Source organism: Vombatus ursinus, unplaced genomic scaffold (assembly GCF_900497805.2).
Source record: "Vombatus ursinus unplaced genomic scaffold, bare-nosed wombat genome assembly UNPS02014779.1, whole genome shotgun sequence".
NCBI lineage: Eukaryota > Metazoa > Chordata > Mammalia > Diprotodontia > Vombatidae > Vombatus > Vombatus ursinus.
The window spans coordinates 39820507-39841724 of record NW_020954557.1 but is presented as its reverse complement, the minus strand read 5'-3'; the positions used below and the strand labels follow the sequence as shown (position 1 = coordinate 39841724).

The following is a 21218-nucleotide window of genomic DNA, read 5'->3' as shown; positions in this document are numbered from 1 at the left end:
CCCTTTAGCAGCTCTTCATATATCATCAGATCACATTATGGACCCCATTTGGGGCTCAGCAGCCTGCTACAGTTGTCAGAAGACTGCAAAGTAATGAAGACTAATAGGCAGCGGCCCTAGTCTTCTAAGCATGGAATTTTTATTGCAGCGAACTTGTCATCTTTCTTTTGTGTGACAGACCTAGACACACTGTGCAATATTAACTGCAAGCTGGTTTTATAGGATTCTGAATGCTTTTACTTTTAACTAGAGGAATTGTGAGCAGATGCTATTTTACTTAATTTTGATTGAGTACAAAGGAATTATCCTAGAAAATTTAAAACAAACATTATTTTGAAGGAGGGATTTTTAATTACATATATATTATGTACATATATATCTGATAAGATGAGATAAATGATAAAGCAATTCTGAAGGAAAGATCTTGTTACATTTTATATTCATACACAGGTAATATAACCGAAAACCATCATCATATAATAGCACTGCTGTAATTATACGATGACATTGGTGTGTAATTTTTTTTCTTACAAAAGAAGGTTAAAATTAATTTTTATAAAAAATGACTGTATTTTATCAGTTTAGAAGCCACATTTTTGAATGGATATCCTTTCATTTTCTTCCTACAGGGGAACAAATTTTGCTTTCTGATAATGCTTCTTCTCTTGCTGTTCAGGTAAATAAATATTTATTTTAAAAGGAGGTGTTAAATTTCTCTTGAAGATTTACTTCATTTTAAGTTGGGATGAGTTTTTTTCTTTTCAAATACTCTAGCACTATATATTTAAAAATTTCCAATATGATTTGATATAGTTTTATAATACTGCCTTATTGGTACAGTTGTATTAAGTAGAATTTTAAATTTTAATATTTTTTATTTAGCAGATGTTTGTCATCTTAAATTTCGACCTTCATGATCTTTTTTACTACCTATTTAAGACCATCCTATTTTTAAAGCACAGCTTTTCTGTCTAGATTGGTAGATGACAGTAATGAAGGGAGAGTACACAGTGTATTCATTTTTTTAAATAGTAATATTTACAAAGATTAAAGTGTGTGGATAGTAGTTTAGACATCTTTAGGCATCTTCCTGTTCATTCTGTCTTTAATCCAGCTTGAAATATCTTGAAGAAACTTTATTCATTTGTAATTGTTCCTTATGTACACATTGCTTACAGATTGATGCCTATCAGAATTATATTGGACAAGATCCCTGGTTGTGTAATCCTCAGACTGTACTTTTGAAAAAAGTAATGGTGTACTTGGAAATTGTGTACTTTTACAAAAAACTTTTTAGGGAGGAATGAGTTTCATAATATAGGTCAATACAAATTACAGTATTTTATTTTTAGGTTCGGCCCCATTTATTTGGATTAAGTAATTTAAAATGATCAAGGAAAAATATTTTCAAAAAGTGAAGATAACTAGCAAACTAATATGAAAATATGAGAAAGTTAAGATGGAAGGAAGTACTCTTTAGAAAATGAAAAGTAAAAAGGTATTGGGCATACATGTATTGAGTAGGAAAAGTTATGTAGTAATTCTTTAATTAAAAATATATTACATTCTTTTAAGAACTCAAAGTATACCTTTAAATAAGTTTTTATTGTTTTATGTGATGATATGCTAATTAATGTATTTCTTTTGTGTGTGTAATTTTTTGAATGAGTAGAATTTCTCAATTGGCTGTTTATGTATCCTCATTTAAAGTCAGTGCTTTATATTGTATCATCTTAACTAACAAGATTTCAGTTGTAATATAGAGAATCTTTACAAAGTCCACATGTGCTTCTATTGAGACTTTTATAACTTTGTTTTTATTGCTCTTATAATCTACATTGGCTTATACCTGACATCAGAAATTTTTTGAGTAGTGTAACATTATACTTTCCACTTGTCATATTTAAAAAGAATGGATATTTTAGCTAAAGAGTAACATCTTGGAAAATACTGCAGTACATTTTATCACAAAGGTATTTTGTGTTGAGATAAATGAATAAGTCTGTTTATTTAGAAAAGTCCCAAGATGGCAGTGTCCACCCATATTTTTATGTTTTAAATAATTCTTTGAAATGGAGAGAAATAAGCATTTTTGCTGAGTGGTTGATCATTTGATCTTCACATTGACTTTATCCAACCATTCATATCTTTCTGCGTCTCATTCATTTGAACGCTGGGCCTGCTCCTTTAAAAATAAAAAAAATCAGTTCAGTTTTGATTTAAAACCAAACAGGAAAAACAGTTACTTTTTAAATGTAGAATTTTACTTAACCATTTTACCATTTTAATTTTGTTATCCTACACGTGTCACTTAGATGATAAATTAACTAGAATATATTAAAAATTCTTGTTTTTCTTCAATATTCTTTGGCTTGACAGCTGATAGTAGCCATGACTATAAATGTGACTTTTGCAGATATCTGATTTAAACTTTATGGAGTAATTTTCTTCTGTAGAGTAGAACAGGATTGATTTAGAAGAATGAGTAAAGCGACTCACTTGTGATGTGCAGAACTGATCAAAACAATATGACAGGTATCCATAAAATGCCTGATTATTTTCTAAAAGATAACAAACTATCAAGCATCAAATAATTTAATAGTCTGCCAGTTTAACCATCAGGAAATTTAAATTCACTTACCACATAGACTTGATATTTATTCTACCTGTGAAATTGAAGTGGTCAGATCTTTAATGATTAAAGTAATTTTTATGATTTCAGTTTAAAAGGAACTCAGTAACTTCCCTAGCATGTTCTTCCCACATAATACTTCCCCTGTGCTTTCATGGCACTGGTGTGACTAAGAAATAATCCTTGTATATTGATTCCAATAGCTGTGTATTTAGTACCTTAGAGTTTTTTGGTTCCTTTGGTCAATGGAAGAGAGTAGGAGGGGGAGAAAGAAGGAGAGGGGTGAAAAAGAGGGAGGATGGGAAGGAGAGAGACAAGAGACACACACTAGACCCATTTATGGTACATTGCTGCCATTTTTTTCCTCTGGCTTTCAGCTCACTTTCGAGAAAATATTTTTGATAATGAAAATGAAGTGTAGACCCTATTTTCTTAGCATTGGACTTACTGCCAAAAGACTTGGCTTTCAGTCACATCTCAGAACTTCTTGGCCATGTGACTGTGGGCAGGTGATTTCTTCTCTCTGAACTTCAGTTTGTAAAATTCTAATGATGAAACTGATATTATCTGCCTCACAAGGTTGTCATGAAGAAAACATTTTGAAAACTTTAAAGAACAGTTTAAATGTGTGGTGTTATTATTAGTTTAAAAAAATCATCTTTTATTAACCGAAGCCTGTTGATTTAGAAAGATGGATAAATAATAGCTTTTAAAGGTTTACTTCAATAAAACTAAATTCTTTAAGGTGTCTGCTCTTTAGACTCAGGAGCCTTTTTTTTTTTTTGAGTAGTAAGTTGTGAAAATGCCAGAAGCTCTTTTGGTTGAAAAATGGATATAACCGAGTTACCATGTTTCTTTCTTATTCTCCTCTTGTTTTTACAGAAGTATGTAGTGAGATAGCCCAAAGGTAGCATCCAGAGGGACAAGGGATTTCTGTTTATGGAAATAAATGTCTTTCCTAGCCTTCTATTTATTTATTCTTATATATTCACAAACATGCAAATAGATGCTACACTAATTTTTCTTAGGCCTTTGGATAGTTATCCAACAGATAGTGAACATTAATTTTTAACTTTCTAGAAAATTTACCTTTACCGTTTTGTGTTTATTTGTAGCACTGAAAAGTATTTAATATTATATCTTTCATTTTCCTAATCTGTCAAGTAGGCATAATACTTGACTCTACCTGCCTCAAAGGACTGTTATGAGACTCAGATTAAATCATAGGTAGGAGAGCTCTTTGAAGGTATGAGAAGTACTTAAAAAATGAAAGTAGTGGTGTTTAGGTTTTGAATAAATAACTTTCATTGAACAGAAAAAATTGTATGTGTGCCTTACAGATTATGGTGGAATGAAAAAGTAATGTTTTAAGATAATTTTTTTATTCTGTTATTAATTTTTTTAAAACTAAAAATTCATTTAAATGAATCCTGAAGAGTAAGTAATACTCAAAAGGATTTGAACATAGTTACATATGAGGATTGTTCAGAATGCCTGACTTTTAAAACATCCAGCAATATAGTAAAGATATTTAAAAAATCTGTAATGCTCGTTACTGGAATACTGCATGGAGGGAAAAACTTTTCCTTTGGTGAGTTTTTAAGTTTAGAAAGGAAAAAAGCTCATGCGCCACTTAGTTTCCTTTTCCTTTAACTTTCTGAAAAAAATATCCTTTCTCCTAAAAGGAAAAGGAGATGTCAACAAGAACTAACTCTTTACCTTATATTAGTCAATTGAATCGTTTAAAAAAAAAGTCAGCATTTTTATAGGCCCTATTAACGAAGGGCCATGAACATGAACATGTCAGACCTGCCGATAAAGAAATAGCTGAGTCTTGCTTTTTTCCTTTCAGCAAAATGTGCCTTTTTGTTGACACATTAATTGGTGGTGAAATGGTTGTATTCTAATGGTTCACCATTATTGGCTGCTTTTATTTTAATCACGGGTCATTTCTTAACTGATACTCAGTGGTTAGACTGACAGTTCTTAGGCAAGCCAAACAGACTGTCATAATCACTTCTAGAATTGTCCTGATTCCTATCATTGCACGTGTATATGAGGGGAAAAAACAACATTTTAGAAAAGGGGTTTATAAGAATCAACCATAACATTTGCAGAAATGATCCACAACATGTATTCGTCAGTCCCATAAACTTAGGTCATGACATTGAAGAGACAACTGAAAAGTTTCTGAGGGAATATTTTCAGATTTCCTGACATATATTGGTCAGGTACTTTTCTATTTTAAATAAGGCTTTTCATAGGAATTGTAGGGGTATGTATGCATAACAACTGAAGATAGAAGTTGGCCTGACATCACACGTTTATGTAAATTAATATATTTTAAAGTAGGAGCTAGTAACATAACATTACCTTAAAATATTAATAAAATTTGACATAACTTCCTGAAAGTAAAAAGGAACCACTTCTCTTTTGGGTGAAATTAATTTTTTCCCCTGAGTTAACCATTACTTCCTCACTCTTCTCTTCTTCAGTCTCTTCCCACAAACTCCCTAATTACTCTTAAAGAGAAGAAACTAAGTCAAGTGCATTAAATCTTTAAATATATTGATCCTCTTATTCATAGTGTGTTGGAGAGGGGATAGGAATAGTAGACCTAAAGAAGCTTCAGGGAAAATTTGAATAGGGTAGGGGGTTTTACATCCTTTCAGTTTCAGCATTATGTGAGAGCCCCCAAATGGATACTTTCTGTTTGCTTTCACTTAATTCAAATTCCTGAGCTGAAGTAATGTTTATTATGTCATCTCTGCATACTTGATATAACAAAGCATTTTGTGATTTAGCTTTGAGCTGGCTTATATGTATAAAATATGAACTATTTAAAAAATAACTGAGCCTTTGTGCTTATGGTTGGTTATGTGTAGAATCTAATTTAACAGATATTTCTCTTTCCCCTTTGATAGTTACCATGTGTGAACAAAGTAACTTAAAATTTGCATATCACATCCTAAGGTATCACTGAAATTTAAAACTAAAGACATTTCCCAAAGACTTCATAATATAGATACATGATTATTTCTGTGGTAAATAGATTCTGTTGGTCAAGAATTCTTAGAGGGTTTTAAGTAAGTATTACCGCTGTATACTTTTTGTTTATAAAGTAAACAGCAAGCCAAATTTTAATTTGTTGTTGTAAAAAGAACAATAAAGACACAGTAGTGAAATGAAAAAATGACAGCCCATTTTTTAAACAGAAAAAGGCTAGAATTCCTCATTATTAGATATACAGTATCAACATAATCGATCTAGCAGCACTACATTTGAGCCGAAAATACACTTAAATTCCAGGCCATACAGCTACCACATGTGAGTGAAACATCTTTCATATAGTTCTAAGATGAAATTACCCCTGAATGAATAGCATCTTCATTTATCTTCAAAACCTCCTCTGTGCTACCAGCGAATCTACTCCTTCAACATTCTACAACAAGAATTACATTATACCATTATAACAGGGTTCTTCTGCAGTGGGAAATAGATTGGCTTGGAAAATGAACCTGGCTTTGCTATAAATTACATTCACAGGTACAAAGGAATTTGTTATTTTGTTTAAAATAGCCACAAATATAATTAAGGTCTTAATTTATGTTAAACTACAAATGTGGCCATTACCATAACTGGATTAGGAACTTAATCTGTCACTTCAAGAATGATACCTAACACTTTTCATTTGTAACCTTAGACACATTATTTCAATTACAAGGTCTGCAGCTGTTTGATATAAAAAATGAATTATTTTGTAGATAGATTTGTTCATGGTTTTTAATTTTAAAGCATGTCTCTTCAATAAGGTGGAAAATAATTCTTTAGTTGTCGTCACAGATTTTCCTTTGTGTCCTGGTGAAACAGAATATGAATGAAAACGCAAAACCATTTTTACTTTGTGCTTCCACAGTGGCATTTTTTATGCTTTAAAATATTCCACAGTGAGTTATTATGCAAGATATTTCAGAGTTAATTATGAAATGAATAGGATATCTGTCTCTGAAGAAAATTTGAGGTCTGCTGTCTAAGGATAATTTTTATATAGTTACAGTGAGAATTGTGGGTAATTTTTATAATCAGAAGTTTAAATTCATTTGAAAACTATGATAAGCCCCTAAAATTTAAAACTATAAATCATTACAACTATCTGACATTAAGATGAAATATGACATTAGTCTTTTAAAAATTAGAATTGTTTCACATTATATTTGCAAGTAATACTGATAGTTTCCATGTAAAAAAAAAAGAATATTGTCATATAACTTTCTTAGAACAAACAATGTTGCATGGAGAATTGGAAAGGGGAAAAGAGAAAGTAGGACTATTTATTAAATTATTCCATTTTAAGAGCTACTCTTAGTTTATCAAAACTAGACATGGAGAAAGACCTAGTGTATTTTCCCTTTAAGTTATGATATGTTTAGCTGTAAGTTTTTAAGTTAATGACACTTATCTTTTTTTGCACAATAATGACTTGACTAGTTTTGGTTAAGTAGTTTTCACACTTACATAGTAACCCCTGAGTAACAAGACTTAGTGTTTTTTATATGTCTGTGTTGGGAGATCTGTAAAAAACAGTAGTGGTATGTAATTTTTCATCTTTTGTCTTTACATTCACACATTTTGGAACTCTTATGTTCCATTTTAGAAACTATAACTTAGTTCTATCTATGCCTTTTGTGGGAAGCCTATATTGATTCCCTTATTCACTGATTGCTCTTGTTGGTGTGCTCTTGACTTGACTCATACCTGCAAGTTGAATTGTACCCACAACTAATAAAATTGAACCTTGCCTTTCAGATGTAATTTCCAAGTGAAAATTGTGTTAAGAAAGGGAATCCTGCTCTCTGATGTGGTGTCTCTTTGTGGCCCGTAGCAAAATTTTCTGTCTGTAGATTTTTTCTTTTAAAGATTTCTCCTACCTTTTGAATTGCCTTTTCTGTTTATTTCTCCTCAGCAGTTGTTTTTCTTTCTCTAAGTTTAATCTTTATTTCTTTTTAATAACATATATTATTCCAGTTACATATTTTTTAACCCCTGTGATGCTTTGGTACCTCCGAATTATAGCAGGTGCTCTGGTTTTTAGCATAACATCCATAAACCAATTAACTACTAATCTTTATGATGGCTTCCCTTCTATTCTGCACACCTAGATACATTTGCTTTTATCTTTAGTTTTTATTTACAATTAATTAGTTCCTTTGTGTTCTTCTGTGGGTTAAAAAAAATTTTTTTTAAAGTGAAATGCAGAGCTCCAATTGTTTTTTATTATTCTTTAAAAGCAACAAATTATTTTTCTAATTTGGTTTGTGGAAAATATGTTTATTCACTTTTTAGTTGTCTATTATTTTCCAGATGGTTTTTTACTTTTAGTACATTATTTTTTATTAGATATTGGGAGTGTACTTAGAATAACTTGTAAGACAGATATAAGAAACTTAAGAGCATATACTAATTCTTTGTTAATCTATTTCTTTCAAGAAGATATCAAGGTAGCAAAATAAATATAATTAGGTTTCTTTATAGTTATCTCAGCTTAAATTGTTTTTCTTTCTTGACTGGTAAAGAAGTAGCTCATTTTAAAGCTCATACAGAGGGTTGGAATTCTCAGCTGTGTACATATATAACAAGTGTGGAAGCCTTACTTTCACTGCTATAATGAGCTATGCAAGGACGCTGAACTTTGTGGTTAAGGGGTACATATACAGTGTGAAAAAGTGGCATGAGATATGCTAATAATACCAGTGTTACAGTTTGCAAAGTACTTTACATATATCTCCTGAGCCCTACAACAATTCTGTGAGGTTGTTTCTGTATGGGCAGTGCTATCCCCACCTTATGGATGAAGAAATCGAGGCTCTGAGAGGTTGAGTTGCTCCTGGTTACACAGATTGTAAGTGTCAGGGTTCTGTTGAACTCAGCTTCTCATTCCATGAATCATTCTACCGTGGCAAAGCTACAAGTCTAGGATGTCTCTAATATTGTCTAGGCACTATGCTTCAGTTAAATCTAAGAAAGGCAAACTTAACTTAAGCTACTACCAGTAGCTTCCTTCTCTGTCAGCAGCTATGTAGCCTAAGCCTCTTTCCTTCAGCCAGGGTTCTGCTGTTCTACCATTTTGAGAATTTTTATTTTATTTATTATTACTTTTGAGCCTTGATGAAGCCACAGTAGATGTTTGATATTTGAATTATTCCTCATAGGTAAAATTTTTATTGCTGTTGTGGACCTTATTCCCTCACTCCTGTCAGAAACCTGCTTGCTTATTGATTCTTTTTGTTTAAGATGTGACTAGGCATTGGCTTTTATTTCACTAGTTTTCTCTTAAATTTATTTCTTGAATGCTGTCAACTTATTTGTTTTCCCTGGAAACTGAATAGCTCTTGCTTGCCAGACATGCTTAATATTTGTAATCATTTGTAGTCTCATTTTACTATGTAGACAGTGCCTTTTTAATGCTCTTGCAATTCATGTTCTCCTCCCACCAATCCTTTATGCTACCTACTTTCCCCTCTTTTCTTCTTCTTCTCCCTCTTATGCATTTACTAAATCTGAATTCATATTTTATTCATGCTACAAACATCTAAATAGCTTTGATGCCAGCCAGGGAATCATGGCCACTGTTTTAGATAACAGAAAGGTCCACCAGTTAGCCATGGCTACCTGTTTTCACTAATGCCTTTTCTTTAAATATACTTTTATCGTGGTAGGATCTTCTCATTGATTGTAGCTGGGATGCCATGAGAAAAAAATTGCATTAATTTTTAGGTTCTCCCTAAACTTCATAAAAGGCTGTTAACTCAGGAGGCTCAGAAAGTCCAAAGGAAAGGACACTCTCTGAGTGACTTTTTGTTCTGAAGTCTTAATACCCACACACCCATGCCTTAAAGTATCTGTTGTAATCTTCCATTTCCAAGCATCTGGCAGCTCGGGAGGGCCTAGCAAGTTGAGTGGCAGCTGCAGTAAAGCACTCTTAATGCTCCCTTTCCTTGATTAGTCCCTTTTCAGTAAATAATACTGTAGTAATGTCCATAGAGAGAGATATTTAAAATTCTAAAACAATTGAAGCCAAGGTGAACTTTTTGTTTTGTTTTTAAAATGAAGTTTTGGTGGGGAGAGGAAAAGGAAGTGTATGAAATATATATTTTGAATACCCATTACAGATTTAAAACCACGTTACTCAGACGTAGGAGTTTGGACCGAGTGGCCTCTGAGGTCCTTTCTTACTGTAGATTTATGATCCTATGAAAAATATTTGTACAACTTAATTTGCCCATAAAATTTACCCTGATTTATATCTTAAAATGGCAAACATAATTTGTACATACTGCTGAGCTTTAAATAATATGGTGTCCCTCAATTTTGCCAGTTTCTGAGAAATTTAAATAGAAGAAAGCATCTTCTCATTGGCTAATTTTGTTAGTCCTTGTTGCTGCAAATCTCTTCTTGGATCTAGGATTAAAAGGCAGAAATGTGAGTGAGAAAACTAGTATGTTTAATTAGACATACTTGGGACTTGGTGTTGGAAAGCTAATATCAACTATTGTACAATATGGTTCAGTTTTAGATGGTTGATCCAGTAATGGAGTCTAGGATTCCCCCGAGTAAATCCTACAGTAAGGTGTCAAGGCCTTTGTATGACTAATTCTCAGCTGCTTCAGAATTTTCAATCTTTGGCAGCATATGAGAAATTGGTAGACGTTTGGGAATAGTTTCACCAAATTATGAAATAAACCAAAGTGAAAGACCCTTGAGATACTTGTCTCAATCCTTCTAAACCGTTTAGTCCCATCCCCTTTCTTCTCTTCTTAGAGCATGCCATATTGATCACTCCTTCTTTCATCTTAAATTTTCCCTCTCTAATGAATGACTCCTTGCTTCCTACAATCATTCCTGCTCTTCTCCCTCCTTAAAAAAACCTTCACTTGACTCTGCCATCACCTCAGGCTTCTCTCTGTCTCTGTCTCTTGCTCTTCCCCCCTCCCTCGCCTGCCCCCTTCCTCGTTTGTCTATCTCACTTCTTGTATATAGGTGTCAGTAAGGATATTGACTGGACTCTGCCAACTTTTTCTCTTTAAACTGTCTCCTGTTTTCATCTCATTAACTTCTATGGGCTAAATTTTCCTCTCTCTTGAGATTCAACAATTCAATAAGCGTTTATTGAGTGTCTACTATATGCCTCCACTGTGCTAGGTCCTGGGGATACAAATGTAAAAGTGAAACAATCCCTGCTTATAAGTGACTTATATTCTATTGAGAAGAAGCAACTTCTATATAGACAGAAATATAAAAGTACTTAGAAATTAAGTACATAGTAGTTTTGGAATGGTGGGAGCACTAACCAGTGGGAGGAATCAGGAAAAGTCTCTTGTAGGAAGTAGAACCAGAGCCATGCTTTGAAGGGCTCTAGGTATTCAACAAATCAGAGAAGACGTGGGGAGAGCATTCCTGGCATGGGGGACAACCTGTGCATAGAAAGGCACTGGCTTAGCAGATCACTCTAGTGTACTGGTAATAGTAAATAGGTCAGTTGGCTGAAATGTGACATCGACAAGTGGGTAATTTGAAATTGGCCTAGAAAAATACATTGGAGCAAGACTGTAAATGATAGAGGAATTTTGTGTTTTGTTTCCAGTATCCGTATCTATCCCTAATATCTTTTCTAAACTCCAATCCCTCATCTGTAATTTCTAATTTTTAGAAATTAGAAAATACTGAACATCTGTCTATCTGATTCTGGATACCTCCAGAGGTATCTCCAACTCAATATCTCCAAAATGGAATTCTTCATCTTTTTCCCTAGGGTCTTCCCTCTGTTAATTACTTCCTATTTATCCTTTGTATAACTTGTTTGTACATATTTGTTTGCTTGTGTCTCCCCTATTATATTTTGAGCTCCTCAAGGGCAGGGACTGTCTTTTGCCCTTCTTTGTATCCTGAGTGCTTAGCACAGTGGACATACGTACATGCATCTGAAACATTTTTACCTTCCCAGTTCTGCACTTCAGATCATGTTAGCATCATCCTTTTTCTTTCCTCCTTTGCTTTAGTTTCAAGGATGAAGTTGCCCTTCTCCTTGCCAACGCCATCTTCTCTTTTTGTGCTCTTGATTCCTACCCCTCCCATCTTCTCGAGGAGTTTGCCACTTCAGTTGTCCCTTTTCCCTACTTCTCAGCTTCTGATTATGAGTTTCTCACAGATGCTTTCAAGTATGCCCAGATTTTCCCCATCCTTCAACAGAACTTATCTCAAATATAGCATCCCTTTATATTAAAGTTGCATATCTCCTTGTTTTAGCCAAACTGTTATGAAAACCCATCTATGCATTGCCTCCACTTTCTTATATCCCATTGACTTCTCTACACCATGGAATCTGGCCTCTGGCCTCACCTCTTGACCAAAACTGCTCTTTTCAAGGTCACCAGTGATTTCTTTTTTACTGATGGCAATGGTCTTTTTTATAATAGATATTCTTTCTGGATATTCTTTCCTCTCTGATTTCATGAGACTGCTCTGTCATGGCTCTCTTTCTGCTTCTTGGACTGATCCTTCTCAGTCTTCTTCACCGGATCAACATCCATGGTTCACTCCCTGTGCAAATGTGCACCTCAGGATTTTGTTATGTGCTTTCTGCTTTTCTTTCTCTGACCTCTCTCCTTTGGTGAGTCATCACCTCTTGTTGATTCAAGTATCATCTCTTTGCAGATGACTCCCAAATCTACATCTAATTGTCTTCTGGATTGTCTTCCCTTATTGGAATGTAAGTTCCTTGAAGATAGGGCTTCTCTTTCTACTTATCTTTGTATTCCCAGCACTTAGTAAATGCCTCTATCTGTCTGTCTCTGTCTCTCTTCCCCCTCCTTCTACCTCCTTTCCTCTCTTTCTCTGTCTCTTCCTCCATCCCTTTTTCTCTATCTCTTTTCCCTCCATCCTTTCACTCCACCCCTTTCAGATATTTTATTCACTCTTTCTGATAAACTATTAAGTGTTTCCACCGTAGAAAAATAGCATGGTATATTTTCATGACTGAGGGATGGATTGGCTGAAGGCATCTTCTAAAGGGAAAAATAACCTGACTGTTGAAATTTGATTCTTTATGTAATGTTCCTTAAAGAAAAAACCAGGAATAAACATAGGGCCAAAGTGATCTATTGTAATTTTTCTGGTTTTTTTTCCTTGGCCTCTGTCTTTTCCAACTCTTGGCTTTCAGGTTCTTTGCTGTCATCTTTTACTGAAAGCTCTTCTAGTTTTTCAGCAACATTGTCAGCATTGCTATTTTTGCCTGGTCCTCTTTCTCTTCTGTCTATCTATCTCATTTCTGCATGGTTCAAATTTTGCCTTTAAACTTATGGGCATTTTTTTCTTTTTTGCATTGGAATCAAATCACCATCAGTTTAGGCTGAGGACTGTCATCCACCTAGACCTGTCACTTCTTGTGTTAGATGTCATCTCCATCAACCATGTTATCTAGTGATTTGCACAGATCTGAAGAGTTTTATTTTTCCTTTCTCCTTATGTTCAGCATATTCTAATTTTTAATTTTTATTGTCATCTTAAAGAGATCTTCCTCATATTCTTCAAAGATCCACTTGTGGGTCATGGTTAGAATCATGGACATTCTCAGTGGGGGTGTCATGTTCCTCATGAATTTCCTTGGGGGCTGATGGCAGCACTTAGCTTAGTCTGTGCCTTCTCTGGTGCTGTAGCTTCCTGCCTCTGTGATGACCTAATTCCACTGCCGCAGACATCACCTTGGTGCCTTATCTTTGTGGCTCCCTTGTCTCTTTCTTGAATTCCTGTCCTACACCTCCAGTTGCCTGCTGATCATCTCTCCCTGGACATCCCAAAGGCATCTTAAAATCAGCTTGTCTGAAACTGAACTTACTGTCTTTCCTCTTAAACTTACCCCTCTTTCCAACTTCCCTGTTTCTGTTGACAGTATCACTACTTTTTTGTTACCCACATTTGTAACCTAAGAGTCATTACACCTCTTTTACCCCCTATATCCAGTTAGTTGCTAGGCTTTGTTGATTCTACTTCCTCCATGTATCTCACATCCCTTTCTCTCGATCCAGTGAATTAATTGTTCTCACTTAATTGCCATTGGTTGAGTGGGCAGTTTTTGCCCCTTCTCCCCAAACAGATTAGTAGCCATTAAGGCATGATTTCCAAAGCTTATAAAATGTGTTAATGTACCAAAATGTTAATATTCTGAATTATTATTTAAATGTCTTAACTTGCTTTTTAAAAATCTCTGTATATATGTGTTATGATAAACAGATTTTCAAGGCAAATTTTTTCAACACATGAAAATAATGGTCTACCACGATACGAAATTTTAACATCAATTTTTCATTTTAAGGAGTTCATTTTAATCTCTCCCCAAATACAGGTGACATTAGCCAATTTGATGTGTTTGATGAGTCCAAAAAATGCAATCAGCAATAAAACCCAGCACAATTCAGTCAAATGATTGCTATAGAAAACTTTCTTGGTTGCGTAGTACTCAAAATCATGGGAGGTCCTGCATTCCTACTGAATCCTGGCAGTCGCTTTTTACTAAGTGTGTAGCTCAAGCACACTATTTGTTCAATAGTCAGCACATGTGCATGGAACACATAAAAAGCATTCGGCAGGACTCTTTTCTACCCCACTCACATTTAGTAGTGATGAAGAAAAAGGCTTCATTGTCAATATGAAAGATAATCTCAGTTGTCTAAAAACTTGGGAGCCCTTCAGTTTGCCATCAGTTTCTCATTGTGCCTTAGTGAGGATGTATAAATTACTTTTCAAGGGGTCAAGTCTGACACAATAGCCCTAAGTTACAGTAGGAAGATAAAAATTAGTGATCACTTGCAAAAAGAACAGACTTTGATGTCTCTAAATACTTCTTGGTTGAAAGCAAATAGGAAATGATATTTTAGTCAAATTTGCCAACGTTAATTATGTATTTAAAAAACAATAAGCAATGTTAGAAGATTGAATTAGAAGAAAATGTCTGAGAACCCTAAATTGTTACCCAAACCATTTATAAATTAAAAACATTTAAATATTGATCTCTTAAACACTCCTGTATAGGTCACTAGCACTATTTTTATTTTTTTCCTGGGTAATTAATGATCAATTTATTAATTAGGCTAGCTGATAATAAATCAAGGTCAGTGGTTTCTCTCAGTAACCAAAGACATGGAGATTATGGAGATCACTGAATGCTTAAATACCTTTGGAAAAGGAGGTGCCCCTGACAGATGAAAATCGACCCTGATTGGTGAACCATGAATGACGGGGTGGACTTTCAAACTAGCACTATCTTAAGAGAAAAATAGTGAAATAAATGACATGTCAACAATTGGAGGTTGTCTAAACTGTTGTGTATTCATGTAATGAAATATGATTACTAAAAATGATCATAACTGACATTTATATAACACTTTAACATTTGCAAAGTACTTAAGTGTATTTCCTCATTGGATCCTCACTATTAGCCTTTGAAGTAAGTGCTGTTATTGTCTCCGTTTTACAGTTGAGGAAATGTCAGGCTGTGCCTGAACCTTGTGAATAAGTCCAGTGTGCTATCCATTACACTATGAAGTAGTTTATATACTTTAATATAAAAAAGCATGAAATATATAAAGACTGATATGAAATGATGCCTGAGTGAAAAATAATAGACCCCAAAGAAGAGCATCCATGTTGATTTCCACTATTAAATGAAGTTTCAAACAAGAACAATTCACAAATTAAGCACTATTTGTATACCCTGTCTGCATAATGTACATGAAAACATTGTTTCTTTTATCAACTGGCAAGTAAAAAAGAAGAGTATAGTGATAATGGCATTCACAGTCACTTTATTTTATTTTGCTTAATGGTAGGGTTTGGATTTTTCTTTGCCTTGTTTTAGTTAGTTTATGATTGGTCATGCACTTAAATAAATTGGGTGAATATGAAGATTCAGAAAATGATTGAGTATATTCCCGTGTTCATAAAGAAACAAGAAATGGATTCATTCTCCTATAAGAAATGATAAGAGTTATGAACAGAGTTCTCAAAAAAATTAGAACTATTAACAACCATATGAAAGATTGTTCTAAATTACTAGCAATAAGAGCTGCAAATTTAAACATCTCTGAGGCTTTATTTCATGAGTAAATTGACCAAAACATCATCATTTCCATAGGGAAGGTGTAACAGGTTTAGATCAGTTGTTGTAACAAGGAAACCAGAAAAATTTAGGAACTAAATAGCACCAGTTTAGAATATATGTGTTTTTAAATTCTTAGGAAGGAGAATGATGGAAGAGTATGAATAGTGTTTTCTCATAAAACAAACATGTGAGTATGACAGTTTACAAGGAAGTAAATTTGTAGTTTCCTTAAAAGTCAATAGAAAGGCACATGATGGGTATTAGTAGGGTGCAGCATATTAACAACGAAGAATTGTGCATGAAGAGCACACAGTAAATGATATCGTCAAAGAGGTATATGACCAGAAAATGAGATGGACTGGTCACATAATGAGGGATGAACAATATGTACTTCGAGTATCTAAGCAATGTCAAGAGATGGAGAAAAAGGCCCCCAATGTGATGAATAGATGACTGATAGAAGATCTATAAGAAGATAAGCACAGGAATTATACAAGATGAGATGGAGATGAATTTTGATTTGTTCCATTGGAGAAAGTACTCACATTGATGAGAGCACCTGTGTGTCAGAGCAGTGAATTTCTTCCTTAGGTTTAACAAAAACTATACTGCCATGAGCATTTAGTTCTAAACCTTGACTATCTAATGTTTCATTAATCCATTTTTCTGTTTTGCTTTGTTTTTTTAATCTAGTATCAGATAGTTTTGATCATGGTTACTTTATAATTCAATTTAACCTCCCTATTATCTACAGCTATATCTGTATATCTATGAAGGAAGAGGGAATGGCCCCATTAGTTTGGATTGGCAGACCTCATAGATGATAGATACATAGATACATAGCTATATATATGCATATATGTCAAGTAACGTGTTACTTGGTAATTTTGACCCATTGTTTTTCCCTATGAATTTTATTATTTTTATCTAATTTTACCTTTAATTTTAAAAGTTTCCTCTTTTCCTGTGATTGTTTTGTTTTGCATTGATTATTTTGTTAATTTAAAAACTTTTTATCTCTTTTTTTTTTCCTCTTTCATTAAAATGAGCATTCAGGAATATGTTTGCTTCTAGTTACTGCTTTAGTTACATGCTGTAGTATGTTGTATTTCTCTTGTCATTATCTTTAATAAAGTTTTTGATTGTCTCTCATTTATTCTTTAGTATACTGTTTTATTCATCTACCACAATTTGGTGAACCATCTTTTCAGTGGATGAACATTTATACTATTGATAGGGTATTTTTTTTTTCTTGCCAACATGACCTGCTTATTTAGAAAATCAGTCTCCATTTAGGTCGGCCTCTTTTGCTCATCTTTGCTTTATTAGTTACTATTATTTTGTATTAATGTCTACAAAAATAGTTAAAATGACTGCATTTCTGTGTTTAATTAATGAGACTTTGCACTGCCCTCTGTCGCTTAAATCCAGTTCACTTGCACGTCATGGCATCGCCTCCCTGATGTCATGGTTCTCTTTGATAATGAAGGACAAACAATAACAACAACAATCTTTAACCACAGAACATAATCAGCTTTCGTACATTCCCTGTGCATATTTGAGAAGTAAACTATTTAATATTTCCATTCACCAATTTGCATATTCAATTCAACAAAATTTGCAAGGAACTCTCCTAAGCAGTTCCAGCTTTCTTGTGTTCAGCAGAACAAACATTCAAGGCCTTAATCTTTTGTTTATCCTTTTGTTAAATTTGTCCAGTTCTGATAGAGGAGAGTTAAAATCTGTTTAGATTTTAATAAGATTTTAATAATTTAATAAACTCTAGACTTATTACCTACATCCTTTTTTATTTCGATTTTCTTTTCCTTTACTTAGAGGATATTCCATTTAATGCACATATAGTCAGTCTTCCACTTTCATGGGGATAATTATGTTGTTAGAAAACAGTGCAAAAGTAAAAAATGAAAATGTTGATAGATTGAACCTGTGGGAAATAGGGGGTTAGGTTCCCATGGCCATGAAAAACTGTTCAACATATAATTCTTTATAACAAAATATTAATTCTGATAATACCCATTTTTCCTAACACAGTAACCATGAAATAATACATAAATTAGAGTACACAAAATACAATTGGTAACCTGCAGAACATTTTCTCGTTAGTAATTCCCTAGACTTCTGTGATCTCTTCTGCTAACATCTCAATAAAAAATCAACATTGATTTCATGCAGTATTCACTTTTTATAACACATGAAATCTACAGTACCATAAACACTATACAGCAAATAAGATTCGTAAAACAAAAACATTTTTTAACCTGAATCTTACCTTCCACTGTGTCAGATGGTGGTGTGAGTGTGTTGTACTGTGTACCATGTTAGCCTCTCTACTCTTGGCTGCCTTCTGAAAACCAAGAGAGAATTTGGTGGGACTGTAGTCACTTCTGTCAGAAGATATGGAGACTGGTGAGGTCTTGACATCATCTGTAACACTCTGTCCTTATGAAGACTGGTGGATGTTGTTGGAGATCATGAAGGACATACCAGCTTGAAATAATCTGTCAGCAATGTCTGCTTCATGACCATTTGAGATCCTTAATGGTCTTGAAGTATGAGAGCATAGCAGAATTGATGTTTAATCATGAGGCTGTAATGGATGATGGGATCAGCAACCTGGATGGCTCTAACCAGCTGGTCAGTTAGGTCAAGCTACCCTTTAAGCTTAGAAACTGAGTGGCACAATCTTGGGATCTTGTTTGTTGCCATCCTCTGTGCTGTCCTCAGGGCCTTCCTGAGTCATCAAATACAACTCCTCATTCCTCAGCCACTTAACAAACTTGCTCACATCACCTCTCATTTTTTTCTCTACCGTGCATGGCTGCAAATATGTGCAGCTGCCAATACGCAAGTAAAAGTGGGGTTATTCACAAAATCATGTGAATGTTTGAAGACTCAAATATGTGAATGTTGAGGATTAGACTCTGTGTATATGTGTGTGTGTTTTATAATGATACTGTTTCATTATCTCTAGTTTCTTTAAGCATAGTAACAGTTTCCTGGTTTAATAATATGTTTTGTCTTTTTACTTCCACTTTGTCTGAAATCATGATTGTCACAGTTAACTGAGGCATAATTTTCTTCCAGCCTCTCATTTTGAATCTGTATGTAGCCTTATGTTTTATATGTTTTCTATAGGTAGAATATTATTGAATCTCCGTATCCCATCAGCACCCAAGCCGTTTTTATAAACCATTTATATTTTGGAATATAATTGTTAAACTTGGGTTTTCCTCCACTTTATTACATAACTTGGCACATTCATTATTTTACCAGCATTGTATTTGATCCCTCTTATTTCACTGGCATCACAACAAAGTTAGACTTTGTATGATTACATACTTTCTCCCTCTCTCTTCTTCTCCTCTTCTTACACTCTTTTTCTTTCTTTTACCCCCTCCATTGCTAAATATATATCCCAGTTTTAACCTAAGATAAACTTTTCAAGGACTTTGTTCTCCTCTCTTCCTTCAGATAGATGTGTGTGATTTAAGGATCACTTATTCTGCCCTCTTACCTCTTCATTGGACAGATCTGTGACAAAACTAGGTGGTGCAGTAGATAAAGTGCTGGGCCAGGAGTCAGGAAGACTCGTATTCCTCAGTTCAGATGTGACCTCAGACACTTCTTAACTGTCTGAACCTGGGCAAGTCACTTGACCCTGTTTGCCTCGGCTGCTCATCTATAAAATGAGGCAGAGAAGGAAATGGCAAACCACTTCAGTATCTTTGCCAAGAAAACCCCAAATGGGGTTACAAAGAGTTGGATGTGAATGTTCTTTAAAAAAATCTTGTATGTAATAAAAATTCAGTTTCACATATAAGCAAAGAAGTCTTGACCTAGCCAAAGTAGTGTAAGATTCTTCCGTTCATTTTCCTTCATTTATTTTTATACGATTTATATCAGATGAGTATCCATTTATTATGGTATGTGGTGTCAGATGCTGGTCCACGGCTGTTTTTTTGTTTTGTTTTTTGCCAGACTACTTTCTAGTTTTTGCAGTAGTTCTTGGCAGATATGAAATCTTTCCTCAAATAGTTGTTTTGGGGTTTATTGAACAATGGATTATTGACTCTTATTGCTTCTGATTATTCCTTCTGTGTTGCATTGATCTTTTCTGTTTTAAAATCAGTACCAAACAATTTCAATGATTACTGCATTGTAATAATAATTGAGATGTGGAGCACTGTTTCTGTCCCCCTTCATTCCTACCTTTTAAGTTGACTTCCCTTGAGGTTTTAGACCTCTAGTTCCTCTAGGTCATTGGCTCTTCAAATTGTTCGTGTCATGGGCCCTTTTGCCAGTACAGTGAAGCCTGTAGACTCCTCAGAGTAATGTTTGTTACTTACATTCATAATCGAAGGAAATGATAAATTTCAGTTGCAGGGTATTGAAAATAAAAATGTATTGTTTTCCCCCCATACAAGTTCACAGACCTCCTGAACTCTTATCTGTAGATCCTTTGGGATTCCATGGATCCCAGATTTAGAACCCTTTTTCTAAATGAATTTCACTTTTATTTTGTCTAACTACATAGTACCTTCCTTGGTAGGTTTGATTGGTACAACACCGATTATAAATTAATTTAGGTGATATTGCCATTTTTAAAATTATACTAGCTTTCATGTAGATGTTCTTAACTTTTTTTTGTCATAAACTCTTCTGTTAGTGTCAAACCTCTTCTCAGAATATTTTTAAATGCATAAAATAGAATAAATAGGATTACAAAGGAAATCAGTTATATTGCAATAGTCTTATCTGTACACACACACACACACACACACACACACGCACGCATATATAGTGTATTTTTTTAAAAGGTCAAGTTCATGGTCCCAGCCTCTTCGTGGTTGGGCCCCACCTTCTAATATCCCCACCCCAATATCTCTTCTCCCTTGATTTTATTTTGTTTGCCCACTGCCCTCACTCTTTTTGAGACAAAGAAATTGCTTTCCTTTCTCTGTTTACCTTCAGACTGGGTGAGTTTGCACCCCTAGCTTACTTCTCTTTTAACTACTTTGCTATCCTCATGACTCCCTGTTTTATTGTTTTCCTTCCCATATCCAATATTGAATCACTTATAGGAAAGCATGTAATTGTCTGTAGAATATTAAGATTTACCTCTTTCCTTTCTCATGATTCTTTAAGATTCTTCTTAAATCTTTAGCTCTTTTAGGACCTTTTTGTGCCTTGATTGTTTATATAACCCTTGATCCAATTTATTTCTATTACTTTTTTTAAAAAAAGTATAAATGTGGGATAATTGATTTCATTATTTAGTGTTTTTGTGATAATTTTTACTTATTTACCTTTTTTGTTTCTTTTGTTTGGAGTATGATCTGGTCACCTTTTTGTTCTTGTTGAAGAACACTTCAGTTGTCTTTCTCTTGTTTTAGGCCCATATTTTTCATTGAG

The 21218-nt window shown here is 34.0% G+C and overlaps 1 protein-coding gene across 1 annotated transcript in view; it reads left to right on the top strand.

Moving 5' to 3' along the window:
* The window catches only part of MTX2 (metaxin 2), a 90454-nt gene that overhangs the window by 39525 nt on the left and 29711 nt on the right, over positions 1-21218 (top strand). The window contains exon 3 of the mRNA XM_027866065.1: positions 630-676. Coding sequence (XP_027721866.1) covers positions 630-676 — 47 coding nt within the window. The remainder of the gene's footprint in view (positions 1-629; positions 677-21218) is intronic.